This window comes from Aquarana catesbeiana, linkage group LG04, assembly GCF_042186555.1.
Source record: "Aquarana catesbeiana isolate 2022-GZ linkage group LG04, ASM4218655v1, whole genome shotgun sequence".
NCBI lineage: Eukaryota > Metazoa > Chordata > Amphibia > Anura > Ranidae > Aquarana > Aquarana catesbeiana.
Window position 1 is genome coordinate 597,082,821 of NC_133327.1, and position 19,065 is coordinate 597,101,885.

At 41.7% G+C, this 19,065-nt stretch overlaps 1 protein-coding gene across 2 annotated transcripts in view; it reads left to right on the forward strand.

The window, feature by feature from the left end:
• The first annotated feature begins 3,608 nt into the window (after positions 1 to 3,608).
• The window catches only part of CEP68 (centrosomal protein 68), a 34,167-nt gene continuing 18,710 nt past the window's right edge, over positions 3,609 to 19,065 (forward strand). Inside the window, exons 1-3 of one of the 2 annotated variants that reach the window (XM_073628206.1) lie at positions 3,609 to 3,828; positions 15,049 to 16,363; positions 17,660 to 17,782. In XM_073628206.1, the coding sequence (XP_073484307.1) occupies positions 15,110 to 16,363; positions 17,660 to 17,782 (1,377 nt within the window). In that variant the 5' untranslated portion in view covers positions 3,609 to 3,828; positions 15,049 to 15,109. The other variant, XM_073628207.1, reaches the window with a different exon arrangement.

Here is a 19,065-nt window from a genome sequence, read left to right on the forward strand (position 1 = left end):
CCTCCCGAGTACCTCTACCCAAGGAACCCCCCCAAAAAAAAGTTGTGTCTGCAGCAAGCGCGGATATAGGCGTGACACCCACTATTATTGTCCCTCCTGTCCTGACAATCCTGGTCTTTGCATTGGTGAATGTTTTGAACGCTACCATACACTAGTTGAGTATTAGCGTAGGGTACAGCATTGCACAAACTAGGCACACTTTCACAGGGTCTCCCAAGATGCCATGGCATTTTGAGAGACCGGAACCTGGAATCGGTTACAGTTATAAAAGTTACAGTTACAAAAAAAAGTGTAAAAAAAAAAAAAAAAAAACACAAAAAAATATATAAAATAAAAAAAAACAAAAATAGTTGTCGTTTTATTGTTCTCTCTCTCTCTCTATTCTCTCTCTATTGTTCTGCTCTTTTTTACTGTATTCTATTCTGCAATGTTTTATTGTTATTATGTTTTATCATGTTTGCTTTTCAGGTATGCAATTTTTTATACTTTACTGTTTACTGTGTTTTATAGTTAACCATTTTTTTGTCTTCAGGTACACCATTCAGCTGCAGCGCGGATTTGTTTATCTTGACAGCAACAGCGTTTGCTCCCACGATACATAAAGCCGTGATTCCAGCGCTGTCGGAGGTGATATATGCCGAAGCGTTGGGGCAGCAGGGGCAGAGGAGCGATTTGCTCCTAACTTTTGGGGCAGATGCCCCCATGCTTCGGCATATATAAATGGTGCATGTATGCCCATCATTAGAAGTGGGTGGATGAAGGGAGGTATTCTAATGGTGGGCATACCCACCAATCAATCTTTTTTTTTTTTCGTTCAGCCCACAGGCTGCATGAAAAAAAAGATTACAATATATGCCCAACAAGGACCAGCAACGTACTGGTATGTTGCTGGACTTTGAGTGGTTATACCAGAATGATGCCTGCAGATTTAGGTATCATCTTGGTATCATTCTTTTCAGCCAGCGGTCGGCTTTCATGTAAAAGCAATCCTAGCGGCTAATTAGCCTCTAGACTGCATTTACAAGCAGTGGGAGGGAATGTCCCCCTCCCATCATCTTCCATGTTTTTCTATGGCTCTCCTGTCCCAAAAGGGAACCTGAGAATGCAGCCGGTGATTCGGCCAACTGACCATAGAGCTGATCAGAGACCAGAATGGCTACAATCATCTCTATGGAATAAGAAACCGGAAGCTACGTGCATTTCATGACTTAGATGACATTTGTGTGCAATTTTAAAGCATGTCATGTTTGGTATCCATGTACTCGGCCTAAGATCATCTTTTCTATTTCATCAAACATTTGGGCAATATAGTGTGTTTTAGTGCATTGAAATTAAAAAAGTGTGTTTTTTCCCCCAAAAATTTGTTTGAAAAATCGCTGCTGCAAATAATGTGTGAAAAAAAAAAAAATTAAACACTCACCATTTTAATCTGTAGGGCCTTTGCTTTAAAAAGATATATAATGTTTGGGGGTTCAAAGTAATTTTCTTGCAAAAAAAAAATATTTTTTCATGTAAACAAATAGTGTCAGAAAGGGCTTTGTCTTCAAGTGGTTAGAAGAGTGGGTGATGTGTGACATAAGCTTATAAATGTTGTGCATAAAATGCCAGGACAGTTCAAACCCCCCCCCCCCAGATGACCCCATTTTGGAAAGTAGACACCCCAAGCTATTTGCTGAGAGGCATGTTGAGTCCATGGAATATTTTATATTGTGACACAAGTTGCGGGAAAAAGACAATTTTTTTTTTTTTTTTTTTTGCACAAAGTTCTCACTAAATGATATATTGCTCAAACATGCCATGGGAATATGTGAAATTACACCCCAAAATACATGCTTCTCCTGAGTACGGGGATACCACATGTGTGGGACGTTTTGGGAGCCTAGCCGCATATGGGACCCCAAAAACCAAGCACCACCTTCAGGGTTGCTAAGGGTGTAAATTTTTTAATTCACTCTTCACTGCCTATCACAGTTTCGGAGGCCATGGAGTGCCCAGATGGCACAACCCCCCCCCCCCCAAATGACCCCATTTTGCAAAGTAGACACCCCAAGCTATTTTCTGAGAGGTATGGTGAGTATTTATTGCCTTCGAAACTGTGATAGGTAATGAGGAGTGAAATCAAAAATTTACGCCCTTAGAAATCCTGAAGGCGGTGATTAATTTTCGGGGCCCCGTACGCAGCTAGGCTCCCAAAAAGTCCCACACATGTGGTATCCCTGTACTTAGCAGAATCAGCAGAATGCGTTTTGGGGTGTAATTTCACATATGCCCATGGCATGTTTGAGCAATACATCATTTAGTGACAAAAAAAAAAAAAGTTTGTCATTTTCCCGCAACTTGTGGTAAAATATAAAATATTCCATGGACTCAACATGCCTCTCAGCAAATAGCTTGGGGTGTCTACTTTTCAAAATGGGGTCATTTGGGGGGGGTTGAATTGTCCTGGCATTTTATGGCCTTCGAAACTGTGATAGGTAGTGAGGAGTGAAATCAAAAATTTACGCCCTTCGAAATCCTGAAGGCGGTGATTGGTTTTCAGGGCCCCGTACGCGGCTAGGCTCCCAAAAAGTCCCACACTTGTGGTATCCCCATACTCAGGAGAAGCAGCTGAATGTATTTTGGGGTGCAATTCCACATATGCCCATGGCCTGTGTGAGCAATATATCATTTAGTGACGACTTTTTGTATTTTTTTTTTTTTTTTTCATTATTCAATCACTTGGGACAAAAAAAATTAATATTCAATGGGCTCAACATGCCTCTCAGCAATTTCCTTGGGGTGTCTACTTTCCAAAATGGGGTCATTTGTGGGGGTTTTGTACTGCCCTGCCATTTTAGCACCTCAAGAAATGACATAGGCAGTCATAAACTAAAAGCTGTGTAAATTCCAGAAAATGTACCCTAGTTTGTAGATGCTATAACTTTTGTGCAAACCAATAAATATACGCTTATTGACATTTTTTTTTACCAAAGACATGTGGCCGAATACATTTTGGCCTAAATGTATGACTAAAATTGAGTTTATTGGATTTTTTTATAACAAAAAGTAGAAAATATTGTTTTTTTTCAAAATTTTCGGTCTTTTTCCGTTTATAGCGCAAAAAATAAAAACCGCAGAGGTGATCAAATACCATCAAAAGAAAGCTCTATTTGTGGGAAAAAAAAGACGCAAATTTTGTTTGGGTACAGCATTGCATGACCGCGCAATTAACAGTTAAATCGACGCAGTGCCAAATTGGAAAAAGTGCTCTGGTCAGGAAGGGGGTAAATCCTTCCGGGGCTGAGGTGGTTAACACACATACAGCTTAGAAGAGCCAACACAGCTAAAAACCTAGCTGCATCAATAAGGAGAGCAGTCCTGGGAGAGATGCCCACTTCCTGTTCCCCCGGAACGCGATGCCTCCTGGGAAATGAAGTCCTCAGGAGGAGGCTCATGAAGTACTTGATGACAGGGATAGAGAGGGGAGTGGGCTGTCACCATAGCGGATTGCAGTGTGTCACCAGCAGGAGGCGCAATACAGATGACAAATGAGCGATATAGGACAGTGAACGTTCAGCCTGGTTGTGTATCAATCACGCCCCTAACATCGGCATGCCATATTATGATTGGTGAGCCGCATCTAAGAAAGCCACACCCTTTGTTTAGCCAAGAAGGAATGGTTGTGGAGGCTGAGCCGCCATCTTGTGATTGGCCAGGCTCGTCAATAGAGGGCGTATCCGGGCAGAATGTCGCGGAGGGGACGCAGAAGGAGGTGTTGGTTGTCATGTATGTGAGCTCGGAGCTCCGCTCACTATCACCGGGCTGAGGCGGGAGAAGGTAGTGCGTGAGGTGAGCGCGGCCAGCGCAGGCCCGGGACTCTGTATACATTATTGTGGATGGCCTCTGCTTATGTGTGAGAGGAATGTATGCGCGTTACTGGGGTCCTCCTGTCACTGGCATACGTAAGTGGGGTCCTTCTATACCTGGTATGGATTAGTGGGGTCCTCCAGTCCCTGGTATGGATTAGTGGGGTCCTCCCGTCCCTGGCGTGCGTTAGTGGGGTCCTCCCGTCCCTGGTATGGATTAGTGGGGTCCTCCCGTCCCTGGCGTGCGTTAGTGGGGTCCTCCCGTCCCTGGTATGGATTAGTGGGGTCCTCCCGTCCCTGGCGTGCGTTAGTGGGGTCCTCCCGTCCCTGGCGTGCGTTAGTGGGGTCCTCCCGTCCCTGGCATGCGTTAGTGGGGTCCTCCCATGCGTCAGTGGGGTCCTCCCGTCCCTGGTATGGATCAGTGGGGTCCTCCCGTCCCTGGCGTGCGTTAGTGGGGTCCTCCCATGCGTTAGTGGGGTCCTCCTGTCCCTGGTATGTGTTGTCTATGATTGTTTATGGTGAGAGACATTTCTAATGATAGAAAACACAGGCTGGCCGCCTTTACAGCGTCTATGGGATATAATACACTGATTGGCTCCATAAACGCCTATTGTTGTACACTATACCACCTGATTGGACAATCCTGTATTGGCCTGTTCACACCACTTGTGTCACATTAAATGTGCGTTGATTGCACAGGAACACGCTGCCCGCTTTAGACGCACACGGATACCATTGATTGTCAATGGCACCCCAAATGTATTTAGAAATATGCAGGTTTTGTGGCCACTGAATCGCATGGTTATAGCGGATTGGTATGGCGCTTTTTTAAAGTCACTACCACCGTACTTTTTTTGCACGTTAGGCAGTCCTCGCGCTGTCAAAAATGCGCCATGTGCAAAAAGGTGTTTGCACGATTGTGTGAGTCCTGGTATAAGTCGGCCCGTAGCCTGGGTTCACATTTAGGCTCCATTCACACCTAGGCAATTTGAATTGCGGCAAAATGCGGGGAGTGCTTGCAATGCCATTATTTCTTAATGGCACTCTAAACGCGGTGTTACTGGTAGCATGAGGCGATACCTGCACCCTATAGAGGTTGCACATGCATTCCAACTCCTCCAGGATGGTACATCAATACGTACCATTGCCAGAAGGTTTGCTGTGTGTCCCAGCACAGTCTCAGGAGCATGGAGGAGATTCTAGGAGAGCTGGACAGGTCCGTAGAAGGTCTTTAAACCCATCAGCAGGACCTGTAGCTGCTCCTTTGTACAAGGAGGAACAGGATGAGCACTGCCAGAGCCCTACTTAATGTCCTCCAACAGGTTCACCCTGAGCACATGTGACAGACATGAAAGGGTCTGGAGAAGCCACAGAGAACATTATGCTGCCTATTACCATTGTTCACCATGACTGGTCTAGGGAGACATGTCCATGGAGGGACACACAGACCTCCACAGGTTAGACAATGGCACCCTAACTGCCATTAAGTATCGGGATGAAATCCTTGGACCAATTGTCAGACCCTACGCTGGTGCAGTGGGTCCTGGGTTTCTCCTGGTGCACAACAATGCCCGGCCTCATGTGGCGAGAGTATGCAGCCAGTTCCTGGAGGATGAAGGAATTGATACCATTGAATGGCCTCCTCGCTCGCCTGACCTAAATCCTAAAAAACCCTTCTGGGACATTACATTTCAGTCCATCAGATGCCATCAGGTTGCGCTTCAGTCTGTTCAGGAGCTCAGTGATGCCCTGGTCCAGATCTGGGAGGAAATACCCCAGGACACCATCCATCGCCTCATTAGGAGTATGCCCAGATGTTGTAAGCTATGCATACAGGCATGTGGGGCCATACAAACTACTGAGTACCATTTTGAGTTGCAGCAGTGAAATTTCAGGAAAATGCTGCATCCTTGAGCTGCTGCATCCTTTTTTCACTTTGATATTCTGTCCTCTGTAGATTGATAATTTTCATTTCCATCAAACGATGTGGCATCCTTTCGTTCCTAACACATTACTCAGTCCAAATCAGTATAGATATCCAGCATGTTTTTCCCCATTGAGATCTGATATGTTTTCAAAGTGTTCCTTTTAATTTTTTTTGAGCAGTGTATATATAATGTTTGGGGGTTTCTAGCAAAAAATACTGATTTAAACTTATAAACAAATACCAGAAAAGGCTTGGGTTTCAAGTGGTTAAACTTCAGAATCCCACATTAAGGCTCCATTCACACTAGCACGTTTTTTGATGCATTTTGCATTTTGCAGAAATGCATGGGAATTTTTTAACATGGGTTCCTATGGAACATGTTCACATCAATGCCTTTTTGTATCTCTGCATTTTTGGAAAGGGTCAGGGACTTTTTTTCATGCAAAATGCAGCGTTTTGCATGTAATAGAATTCAATGGACAAGCATCAAAAACGCAAGTGCACTGTTTTTGCAGCGTTTTTACAGCGTTTTTGATGCGTTTTTGCCGGGTTTTTTTTTTTTTTTTTTTAAATGTAAAAAAAAAAAAAAAAAAAAAAAACGCAAAACGTGGCAAGCATGACAAAAAAAACTCCAAAAAATGCTCAAAAGCAACATGCATAGGTGTGGATCGAGCCTAAGGCTCAGTTCACACTCCTCCAACTCTGGGTACAACTTTAGACCCCCAAAGTCGCAGGACGTATAAAATACAACAGTTTTAAAAGAAGTCTGTTGTAATTGATCCTACTGAAGTTTCTGCAGCTTCAGAAAAGGTTCCTGCACTACTTTGATGTGACTTTTGTACGGCTTCAGTGCCAGAGTGTAAAAGTCCTATCAAAGCCAGACTCAAAAGTCACACTGAAAATCACACAAATTAAAATGCATTCATATCCAAGCATGGTGATTGTTTTTACCATTTTTATTCATACATTATAATAAAGTAGAATTAAAGGAAAAACATTTTTTTTTTTTTTTTTTTTTTATTTAGAATAAAGTGAGTGAGGGTTACTACCCCTGTCATGTTTTCTTTTGCCATGTGTGTGCTATTAAGGATATTTGCCTTTACCTCCCGTCCCATCATCCCAACAGGAAGTGACAGGAAATCAATAAAAAGTGAGGGAATTCCTGGCTGTCTCCAGAACTAGTGTTCCCGTTGGGAGATTTCCCTTCTATTCCTGTTCTAGTGACAACCCAAAATGTGGGATTTTCTTTCAGTGATAACAGTAAACGGGACAAATAGAGAGGGTAAATTTTCCCTACGGTGCACAGACAGAAAAAAAAAAACCTGACAGACGTTCTAAACCCTCTCCAGCCGAAAACAAAAACAAGGTTTTGCCTTTTAGTTATACTTTTAAATTTATATTTGTAAAATGTACAAGACCTGTGACAAGTATTCTACTTGTATGGGGTTGGATTCTAAGACTGGAGATGCTCAGAATATTGCCAAGTCAATGAGGGCTCAGTGCTAGACAGGACCAGGGAACGATGAGGACGTCGGCCTGAGAAGTATAAAAATAAGAGTGGGCTGCTGCTGTCCTGCTGAGGCAAGTATGCAGTTGGGAAGGGCGGGCAGGGAGGGTTAGTGCAAGTTTTTGTAAAAATGTAAGGCAGTGGAATGGGCAGTGTAACCCAAAATCTTAGCATTGGTGTACATAGGCCCGACTGGATTGCAGCTGAGATGTTTTGAACTGCTTCTGTGCTGACATTGACTTGCATGTGGAAGAAAACAAACAAATGTACACATACATCAACCCTTTTCCTGGCTGTAGGTCTGTTGTAACAGTCAAATGTAAATCAAATACACTGTTGAGAACAAAGCCTTGCAAGAAAGGTTTCAAATTAATATTTGCCAGATATATCCCGGCTCTGTTTACATGTCGTTGTGTGTTTTTTTTTTTTTTTCAAAAATTCTAAACTAAGAAAGGAAAATCCGAAAATTCAAAAGAACGAAAATCCAAAGCTGTTAGTGAACGTAACGAATACAAATTTTATCCGACGTAACGAATGCCGCATCTAAACAAATGGAATGAAATAATACTCTTTTATTATTTATTTTATTTAATTCATTGCATTCCATAGTTGGTTATTTCAGATTTTCATTCTTTTTGGATTTCTGAATTTTCGGATTTTGTCTAAATTTGTTGAAGGAATTTGAAGGAATTCGGAACTAAACGAATGGCACATGTCTAATATGAATATACTGCCACTGTCATTTAATCCGTAGCTATGTGACCAAGTATGTGTACAGGCAGTGGTGTGTACATGTGAGCACAATAGTCTGAAGGAATATTCATGTTCCTATTCTTATATGTGATGGAGTATATATAATATATATTTTCTCGAGCAAAGATGTATAAATAGAGATGTCTCTGCATACATACAGATCCACACATACTTTGTTGTCCATGTATAGACTGTTTTTTCTGGTCTCCACAATTTTGCTAAAATATATTTTGTTTACAGGACTTCTGGGTTCTATATTTTTGATTGGCTCTTCTTTCATATATATGGCTGGATTAACCGCTTGCCGATTGTCCACCGCAGTTACACTGCGGCAGAATGGCACAGGCAGGCGAATCGCCGTCATTGTACGGCGGTATCATAGACGGCAACTAGGGGGCACTCGCATCGCCCACGGAGCCGATGCGAGTGCCCCGCGGTCTCGATTACCATCGGGTTCCCTCGATCGCTCAGGGCACACGGAAAACTGGGAGCTGTGTGTGTGTAAACACACAGTTTCTGGTTCTCTGAGGGGAGAACTGACAGATCCTCTGTTCATACAGAGTATGAACAGGCGATCTGTTATCTCCCCTGCACAGTCCACATCCCCCTTCAGTTAGAACACTTCCTAGGACACACATTAACCCCTTCACTGCCCCTAGTGATAATGTCGCAGTCACAATAAAAATCGCTGATCACCACCATTACTAGTAAAAAAAAAAAAATATTAATAAAAAATGCCATAAAACTATCTCCTATTTTGTAGATTCTATAACTTTTGCACAAACCAATCAATATACGCTTATTGCGAATTTTTTTTTTTTTTTTCCCCTCCCCCCCCACCCCAAAAAAATATGTAGAATATATATCGGCCTAAACTGAGGGAAAAAAAGTGTGTTTTTTTTTTTTTTTTTTTTTTTAATATATATTTTTTGGGGATATTTATTATAGCAAAAAGTAAAAAAAAATGCGTTTTTTTTTTTTTTTTTTTTTTTTTTTTTTCAAAATTGTCACTCTTTTTTGTTTAATATAAAAATAAAAACCGCAGAGGTGATCAAATACCATCAAAAGAAAGCTCTATTTGTGGGGAAAAAAAGACGTTGATTTCGTTTGGGAGCCACGTCCCACGACCGCGCAATTGTCAGTTAAAGCGACGCAGTGCCGAATCGCAAAAAGTGCTCTGGCCTTTGGCCAGCCAAATGGTCCGGGGCTGAAGCGGTTAAAGGAAAACAAAAACTTTACATGTTTTTGCCCCATCATCTCAGCCTTCAGCATGTTTAAAACGACTCTGTTGCTATAGTGTCAATAAGTATTTTTTTTGTTGCAGGAATAACTTACTTTTCTGCTGCCTGCGTGGCAAAGACCCCTCTACTGGAGAGAAATCAGTGGGGTAAAGTTTTTAATTTTCTGAATGAATGCAAATTGTTTTCTGATTGGATGAGGTGCAAAGCACTCTCTGAATGGTGCTTGTGCCAAGCAGTTGACCTCCTGTGTTCAGTAAGTAGGAATGTAGCCGCTCAGCATGGGACTCGGATCACTGGAGCTAATGCTGCGTACACATGATCGGACATTCTGACAACAAACCGTGCATTTTTTTCCAAAGGATGTTGGCTCAAACTTGTCTTGCATACACACGGTCACACAAATGTTGTCGGAAATTCCAAATGTGAGAACGCGGTTAAGTACAAGACGTACGACGAGCCAAGAAAAAGGAAGTTCAATAGCCAGTGCGGCTCCTTCTGCTTGATTCAGAGCATGCGTGAGCTTTTGTGCGACGGACTTGTGTACACACGATCAGACTTTCCGACAAGAAGTGAAGTTGGCGGAAAATTTGAGAACCTGCTAGCAAACATTTGTGGCTGGAAATTCTGACAGCAAATGTTCGATGGAGCATACACACGGTCGGACTTTCCGACAACAAGCTCACATCCAACATTTCCCGGCGGAAAGTCTGACCGTGTGTAAGTGGTATAAGTTTTGTGTAATCCATAACATCCACGGCTTACACAGACGACCTTACAGGGTCGGTAGGACTGACCTTCCAGAAGTCTAAGCTGTGTATCATCCTCTCCCTGCTTCACCAATCGCAAACATCAGAGGCAAGTTCAAATCTTATTGGTGCTCGTTTAGAAATATCTTAGTATCAATTTTTTTTTTTTTTTTTTCATCAATGTTGTATTATTGATTTGGCATAGGTGCAGAAAGTCTCTGGTGTCTTTTTTAGTCTATGTGCTTACTGTCCTGGTCCTTGTATAAGGCCCCATGTACACGGGACGCTGAGGCAAAGTCCTGTGAACAAATTTGTTTAAATCGCCTGTTTAGCCACGTTTAGCTTTGTTTGTTTGCGTCTAGAAGCGTTTATTAAGATTACCTCATTAAGACCCGCCCCAAGCTCCAAAAACTTTGTTAGTTAACTATTTCAGCCATTATTACCAGAGTGAGTAGCAGCAGCAAAGAGAGCAGTTGTCTACTTGTATTTGCTTCTATTTGTGTTTTTTTTTTTTTTTTTTTTTTTTTTTTTTTTTTTTTTTTTTGCAATGGATCCAATAATGAGCATATATGAGGAAATGCTCCTGACATTGCTCTTGATGAGGCTAGAACGACGTAGAAAATTGCATGAGAGGTCCAGAGTCACTTGCCACAAGTTGTGGATTGTCCACTTGCCACGTCACCTGCCACAAGTTGTGGATTGTCCACTTGCCACGTCACCTGCCACAAGTTGCTTGTACAACTCTAACAACATATGGGTCAAATTCCAATTATACTTCAGATAACAGCAATGCTAGTGGTGTATTGGATTGGATTAAGGGCTCATTGGGGTATATAAATGGTCTATGAATCATTGCAAGCAATTACAATTTTTTTAAATAATTTTTTTTAATGGTTTTTCATCATTTTCCATAATTTTTGAGATTTTCATGTAAAAAAAAAAAAATAGGGCACCTTTAAAAACTCTTATAAACGTAGGTACCACGTTTAGCCGCGTTTGGCGTCTGAAACGTGGACATCTTCCGCGTCTGAACCCATTTTTTTTTTTTGCTTCCAAAGAAACGCTGTTAAACACAACTGCAAAAAAACAGCAATAAACAAGACTGTGTTCATGGTCACATAGGATAACATTGAATGAGTTTAGGTGTAGTTGGAAAAAAGCATCCAACTACCTCCTGAACGCGTGTTTAGCATCGTCCCGTGTACATGGGGCCTTACACTGATTGCAGAAATGATCAGAGGTGATAAGACTTGATTCATTTTTGCTGTCATTGTAGAACATTTTACCTGAGAGGATGTAGGTGTTGGATGCATTGCACCATGAGACCCTGCACTGGTGTAACTAAAGGTCTGCTTGTGCTTTGTTGTAGAAAGGAGACATGTTTTTATACCTCATCTTCAGCCTCCCTCCCATGTTTGCAGTCTTGTTTAATGTTTTTCTGTTGTATGATCTTTCATATGTTTAAAGCTGAACTCCAGCTTTTGTTACACTCTACAAAGCTTCCTCTGGCTGCGTCAGAGAGGTGGGCTGATGATGTCACAACATCAGCCAGTCAGAGGAAGCTTTGTATTTATTGCTAGAATACATTGCTTTCTATAAATGGTTGAGCACGGCTCAGACAGACTCTATTGTGTTCCCGGTATGAGACAGGAAGGTTTTGGCTTGCACCCGGAACACAGTGCAGTTTGTTGTATATAGCCTTAGCTACATACAGTTTTCTATACTGCACATTCAGCAGCCCCACATGTTAGTGAGGGGCATAGTTTGTTTGGGTAAGCTTGGCCCTAATGAATTATGTAAAGTGTAACAAAAATTGGAGCTCAGCTTTAAGTAAAAAATATGTGCTTAGTAGATGGTTACTTTACCATAACATAGGCATTCTAAAGCCAGCCATACACTAGTAGAACTTTATTTGAAAAATGCTCTTGTATTGTATTGTTTGTTGGACTCTGTATCAAATCAATGTTCGTTTTCAAATGTTGTTGTGACAGGGAAAAGATCAGAAAGCTAATGTTTTTCAAATAAATTTCTAACCGTGTGCATGCTTTACACTCTTATAGAATGTTAAACCATTATAATTTTAGCAGATGTTTTGTTAGATTTACTTATTTATTATTTAGTCTTCTGGTTTCTTTTATTATTGTGGTTTGTTTGAATTGAGCCAGGTATGCCCAGAGGCTCTGATTTGTTTTTTTTTTTTTTTTTTTTTTTTTTTTTTTTTTTTTTTGCAAAACTAATAATAATAAAAAAATAAAAACCAGTAGAATTTTGAAGTACTTTCAAATGACATTTTTATCAAATCTCTGATCACATTATCAAATGTACTGACAAACCTTTACATTCAAATGTTTGTTCGAAAATCTACCAGCATATGGCCAACTTAAAGCAGAGTTCCACCCAAAAGTAAAACTTCCTCTCATTTGTCTCCTCTTTGACAGTTACCCTGTTCCCACTTCCGGGAGCTACGGCCCCGGCTATTGACGTCACCGCTCGGCTCCCTCCTCCTCCAAACTGTGGCTGGGCCAGTAGGAGAGCGGAGCGGGTCCTCGCGCATGTGCAGTAGGGTTCACTGCCGAGTTCCCTTACCCGCAATGGCGGCGGCAGCACCAGATAGCTGATGGAAACATCAGCTACAGTACTGACATCGCTGGACTCCAGGATAGGTAAGTGCCCTATTATTAAAAGTCAGCAGCTGCAGTATGTGTAGCTGCTAGCTTTTAATTTTTGCAGCGGTGTGTGGACCTCCGCTTTATATTTGGCCATAGATGAGTCACTCAATTCCCCCATCCACACATTGTGGGAGGAGGAATCCTCCTCATTCTGTTATTGTATTCTGACAGCGGGGAGACTTCCCTGCCATCAGACTACAATGATCAGTACTGCAGGCTATAGCTTGCAGCGCTGAGTGGAAATTTTTCAGCAGGGCAGTTTACAGTTTACTTCTGTTCAACCACAGTTCCTATACATGGATTGAAATTCGACTGGTCCCTGCTGAACAAGCCAAATTTAAATCTGTGAATAGCTTTAAACACTTTAGAGATTGCACTAAAATTCTGTATTTGCTGTGCAGCTAAATCAATCCACATACAAGCAGAAAGCTCAATGAAAACAATGGGCAGGAGATGTGTGCTTGCCCTGAAAACAATGGGTGGGAGACGTTTGCTTGCCCTGAAAACAATGGGTGGGAGATGTTTGCTTGACCTTTCACAAGTGACAGGACCCACCATGATCCTCGCCCTACATTAAAAATAGTTTGTAATACCTTAGATTCTTCCCAATATAGTGCTTTTCAAGCATGATATATCCCTGAGTGAAAGTACCTGCTATCTGAAGGGCTCATTACTACACTTGTACAGAAATGGCATGATAAATTTCCAGTGCAAGAGTGTGTCTTGGATGTCTCACTAAAAAATCGAAATCTGTTCTGATGCCACGACACCAAATCTGCAGCCCGTTTTTTGTTTTTTTTTTTGTCTCGGGTCCCAATGTATTTTCTTTAGAGAAAAAAGATTTTGGTGAGGAATCCTTATTGGATTGTATGTTTTTTCCTTTCTGGCAGTACAGAAAACATCTCCTACCAATACTGCAGGCATGCGTCGCACCAAAACACTTGTTTACTACACAATTACTGCAAGAGAAGGTATGATTAGGAACAGACAAAATCTGGGTTCTACAGGATCTCTATGCCCTACCATAATTATCTTTATTATACAGTCCCTACATTTTGCCCAGCATTTCACAAAGTACTCACCCATCTGACGGTGACTTTAAAAAAAAAAAGTGTGCTGCCTTAGCCCCCTCACCTTTCCCAGAGTGTGATTGGACAAATAAGGGAGCAGCAGCATATTGATCGGTCCTCTCTTTTCCCTCCACTCATGTATGCACGTTCAGTGTTGGGTTGACAAGCACAGTGCAAAGCAATAGATCCATGGTTGGCTCAGTTTGTTGCCCCCCCACACACACTTTTGCAGTTTACTACTATGCAGAGGATTTTAGGGAGTGATTATCCAGAAGGATTCGTAAAGTAATGCTAGAAAAAAAAAAACTTAATTATTTATAATGAATACATAACTAGACTAGATTAAATTCATGTTTCCCAGTGCGTTCTGGGAATGCATGGAAAACATGCGTCACCATTAATTGTTAATGGCACCCCAAACCCATCTAGAAAGTGTGTGAACATTACTACCCGATAAGGTGTGGGAGCTTTGTTTGGCAGGTTGGACTATTCAAGTTGCGTTTAAAAAAAAAAAAAAAAAATGTAAAATGCGCAAATGCAGGGTCTCACAACTCCATTATATGGCAAGCATAAAAAGTTGGACTAAGAAAAAAAAAAAAAAAGTCCTATTGATATGTATATAAAAAGAACACCCCCAAGCAATGTGACTTTAAAATCCTATTAATAGGTGACCTGTGATTTATTGCACAATTTTATTACCTAATGTTCCATGTGCTGGTATGTTTGATGGTTTAGTAATCGTCATTGCAGAACAAGTGCAGAGTATTGCTAAGTGACCGTACAGCTTGCTGATGTGGTCTTGTGTCCTTACATGTTATAACTTGTCTGACAAGGACACAAATAACCCAACGACAGGAATTAAGCTTCTCAGTAACTGGGTATTTTACCTCAACCCAACATGGTCTCATTCTTATATTCACCATACACAGGAATTCTAACCCTGAAAATCCCAGGCCACCCAGTGTAAAGAGTGCATTTTGCTATTGACTGATACAAGAATATAAAATTGGGATTTTAATTCTTTTTCCGCATTCTGTATGTGTTGCTCAGCATTTCTTATACTCCAACTGAAATTTTTGTTTTAAAGGAGAAGTGAAAACTCAGATACTCACCCCATGATATGGCCATGTGACCAATGTTCTAGCATTGATCACATGGTCACTGCTACAGTAGCTTAGGTAATTGAGTCAAAGCTGGCTAGTTGTCCTCACTCTGGCTAAATCGTGATCCTCTTTCAATAGAGTGTTTCTATTAACCGGTGTATTTTTTTTTTTTTTTTTCTCTCTCTAGGGAAGGAGATAGGAAATCCCCATACTATGGTTGGTGACTCTGGCCACAAAGCTTTCATGAAATGGATTCCTCTGCCAATAAAGACTTTCTGTCACGCAGGTGCAGTTATCAGCCATTATACAATCCAGGACATTATTCTTTAAGAGGAGAACCTACAACTAAAACTTCAGATGAAAATGATGACCTTGAGCAGGATCAACTGAGGACTTTTAACGACTCTTCGTGGTCTTATTGTGACATTTCATCAGCCCAGACGAAGGGTGCTTACAATTCTTTAAGTTCTAATTTTAATCAGAGTGCTGATTTTGAAAAACATTCACAAAAGCCGCAAAACTTGCAAGAACAGTATTGGGCTTGTGCAATTCCAAACACTCCTCCACCTCGTCCTGATCGGGATTCTCCCAACTGGAACCCAAATAAAGAATACCAAGACTTGCTAGATTATACATATCCATTGAATTCAAAGTGTTTTTTGAATAAGGGTAATGAAGCAGTAACAGATGAGTTTTTGCAAGATTCTGGAGTAGATGTTGGTAGCTATAATCTCTCATGTGAGAGTAAGTTTGACTCTTTTGGCTCTTCATATCGTGAAGATAAACTAAAGATTAGTAGTTCTTCACATACAAACGGTCTGAAATCACCAAATGCCTTTTCAACGCCTTTATGTAGAAGAACTGGTTATCATCACAGTTTACGAAACCCCTCAGAGTCTTCTCATTTAACATTCTATGGGGACCGTTCGCCTTATACCAGCAAAATGGACCTTGCCAAAGAGTCCACAGAGTCTTTTTGTCTTCCCAAATATAATGTGTTTGATAAACTGTTGACAACAGACAGGTCAACTAGAGAAAGTTTACAAAAGCCAGGTCAGTTTCTGGCAAGCACAAGTTTGTTACCATTACAGAGGGATCTGGATAGTGATGAGGAGTATCTTTCCTTACCACCTTCCCTGAAAGAGTTGGATGCTCTGGCTACCCATTTGAAGGACCTTTCATTAGGAGTAGGTCAGGCCGGAAGCACAAATTGTGATCAGAACAATGCTGGTAAACAGACATTGAATCTGTCTGGTATTGATGATCTAGATCAAGAATTATTAGATTCATTGAAGAGCAGAACTACCGCAAGTGATGACTTCAAGGATATAAGCTTTGTATGTCAATTGTCAACCTGCCGAAAACACAATGACTCTGATATGAAAAGGATTTCCTCTGTAAGGGACATGCTTGATGGTGGTAATTCATCGCTTGTAGAACTGATTAGATGTCCATCGATGCCAAATATACAAGGAAATAAATCCCTCGTCCAAAAAATTCAGGTACATTACTTTATCTGTGCAAATCCTTTCCTTCCCTTTTTATGTATTTTATTTATTTATTTTTTTTTTTGTAGAAGTCAGAGTAAAAAATTCTGAAAAAATACATTAATAAAAGAATTTAAACCCTGTAAATCCCGCTACCACTATTATCACAGCTTTTCACTCTCCACTTTTATAGTTATCTTTAGCTGTACTTGCTGCCGCCTGTCCTCGACATACCTGGGTCTATAGGTTAATGGCACACATCGCCTTTATTTTCATCTCAAGCATTCAACCTTGTAAGACAATTCGCTCCCAGTAAGGAACGCTGACGTTATGTACAAGAACACATGTCCAGCTCATGGGGTAAATCTCTATATTCTAAGTGCCTCCTGTATAAAGGAAGCCATCATAAGAGTGGGCATATTCTACCACAAGCGGTATGCATGGTGAAGCATCATTATGCCGACCAGAAGTATGCACGACTTATATCTTGCACATGTATGTCATGAACTCACAGTACTGTTGTAGTGAGGACAAATACTGCCATTAGTTCTCATTTAACACACGGGTACTAAACATGTTAAAGTGTATGCAAACCTAAGAACAAAAATGAAATATACTGCCTCATACCACTCCTTAAGGGCTGTACACACAAGCCGAATATCAGGTGGCATTAGTGTGTACGGCAGCCGGTCTGAATGGCTGGCTTCTGTCGAAGGGGCATGACCGAAAAGGGTCTGCCAATCCAGCATCTGATTCGTGCTCTCAGCCAACGACACTGACCGGTGTGTTCTGGCGGGGGGGGGGGGGGGGGCAATCCCCCTGTCAGAACACATTAGCTCAGCAGGGAGATCACTGTATTAACCTCACCTCCTGAGCACTTCATTTTTTTTTTTTTTTTTTTCACTCAACCTGCTGGGTTGAACGGAAAAAAAAAAAAACAATAGTGCGTTGACGTTCTAGGCGTTGGATGTGGTGGCTGCATATATGTTTTAAGTGTGTGTGTGTGTGTGTGTGTGTGTGTGTGTGTGTGTGTGTGTGTTTTTTTTTTTTTTTTTTTTTTTTTTTTTTTTTCAATCACTTGGTGAATCTAGCAATAGTATCCCTATAAATATGTTACATATAGTTAATTGCACGTTGCTTTTAGTGACTATATACATGTGCACATGGATTGTTTCAGTGGTTGCCTGACCATGCATGTAATTAATAGCATTAACAGGTCAGAAGACCTGGTACTTTCATACATGAGCTTGTATATTGTTACCGGGCTGTATATACTGCTATACTCATTCTGATCTGTTGCACTTGGTCTAGAACTTCTGTGTTGAGTTGGACAAGTTAATACAATGGCTGTACAGGGTTGCGGAAGTAACAAACAACTGGACTGCCCCAAAGCCCAGTATGGAGAGCATACAGCTATCACTCAGTCTTTACTTGGTAAGTTTGTTTTATTTTATTTATTTATTTTTTTTTGTCTTTTTATTTATATCTATGTTGGACATGTTGAAATCAAATGTTAGAGAGATGAACTGCTTGCCTTCACTGTTTCAGGGGTTAGATTGCTTTAACTAAATACTGCCGGCCCTTTAACCACTTCAATACCAGGAACTTGGACACCTTCCTGCCCAAGCCAATTTTCAGCTTTCAGCGCTGTAGCAATTTGAATGACAATTGCACGGTCATACAACACTGTACCCAAACAAATTTTTTATCATTTTGTTCCCACAAATAGAGCTTTCTTTTGGTGGTATTTGATCACCTCTGCGATTTTAATTTTTTGCGCAACAAATAAAAAAAAGACCGAAACTTTTGAAAAAGAAACAAGTTTTTCTTTGTTTCTGTAAAAATCTTTTGTAAATAAGTACGTTTTCTTCAATGACGGGCACTGATATGGCTGCACTGATGGGCACTCATAGGCGGCACTGATGGGCACTGGTAGGTGGGCACTGATGGGTGGCATTGCTGGGCATCACTGATGTAAATTGTTACATAATGGTGCCATTTGTGGGCACTGATTGGCACAGATTGGGCATTCATTTGCACATGTGGATGGCCATGGGGTACATACCTGGCCATCCACATGTTGCCCCCTTCCCTGGTGGTCCTGGCAGCTTCCCTGGTGGTCCAGTGTAGGCATCCAAGGGGGGGCTGCGCTGATAAACAATCAGCGCAGACCCCCCCCCCCTGTCAGGAGAGCCACCAATCGGCTCTCCTCGCGTCTGTCAGACGTGAGTGAGGAGAAGCCGATCAATGGCTCTTCCTGTTTACATCATGATCGGCCATGATTGGACACGGCTGATCACATGGTAAAGGGCCTCCGTCTGAGGCTCTTTACCGAGATCGGTGTAGCGGTGTGTCAGACTGACACACCGCACCACCGATCGCCGGGGTGCGAGCCCCCACAGGCGCACAGCGGCTGTTATCCTGAAGGACATCATCTGACACCCAGTCAGGATAACTGAACCACTGCCCGGCCGTCATTTTGCTGTAGGCCGGGCGGGAAGTGGTTAAGGGGTTTAGAATGCTGTGATTGGCTGTCACGGCAGTTACATGATCAGAAAGCTCCCGATCGCAAGTAGCAATCAGAAGCTTTCCATTAGTCGCTGGTAACTGTTGCGGGAGTGCGCGCTCTCAGCAGAACTGGTATTGCACTCAGATATGCAGCCGCTCAGCACCAAGGCCTGCCTGCTGAGAGGCCATATATTTTCCTGCAGCTGCCC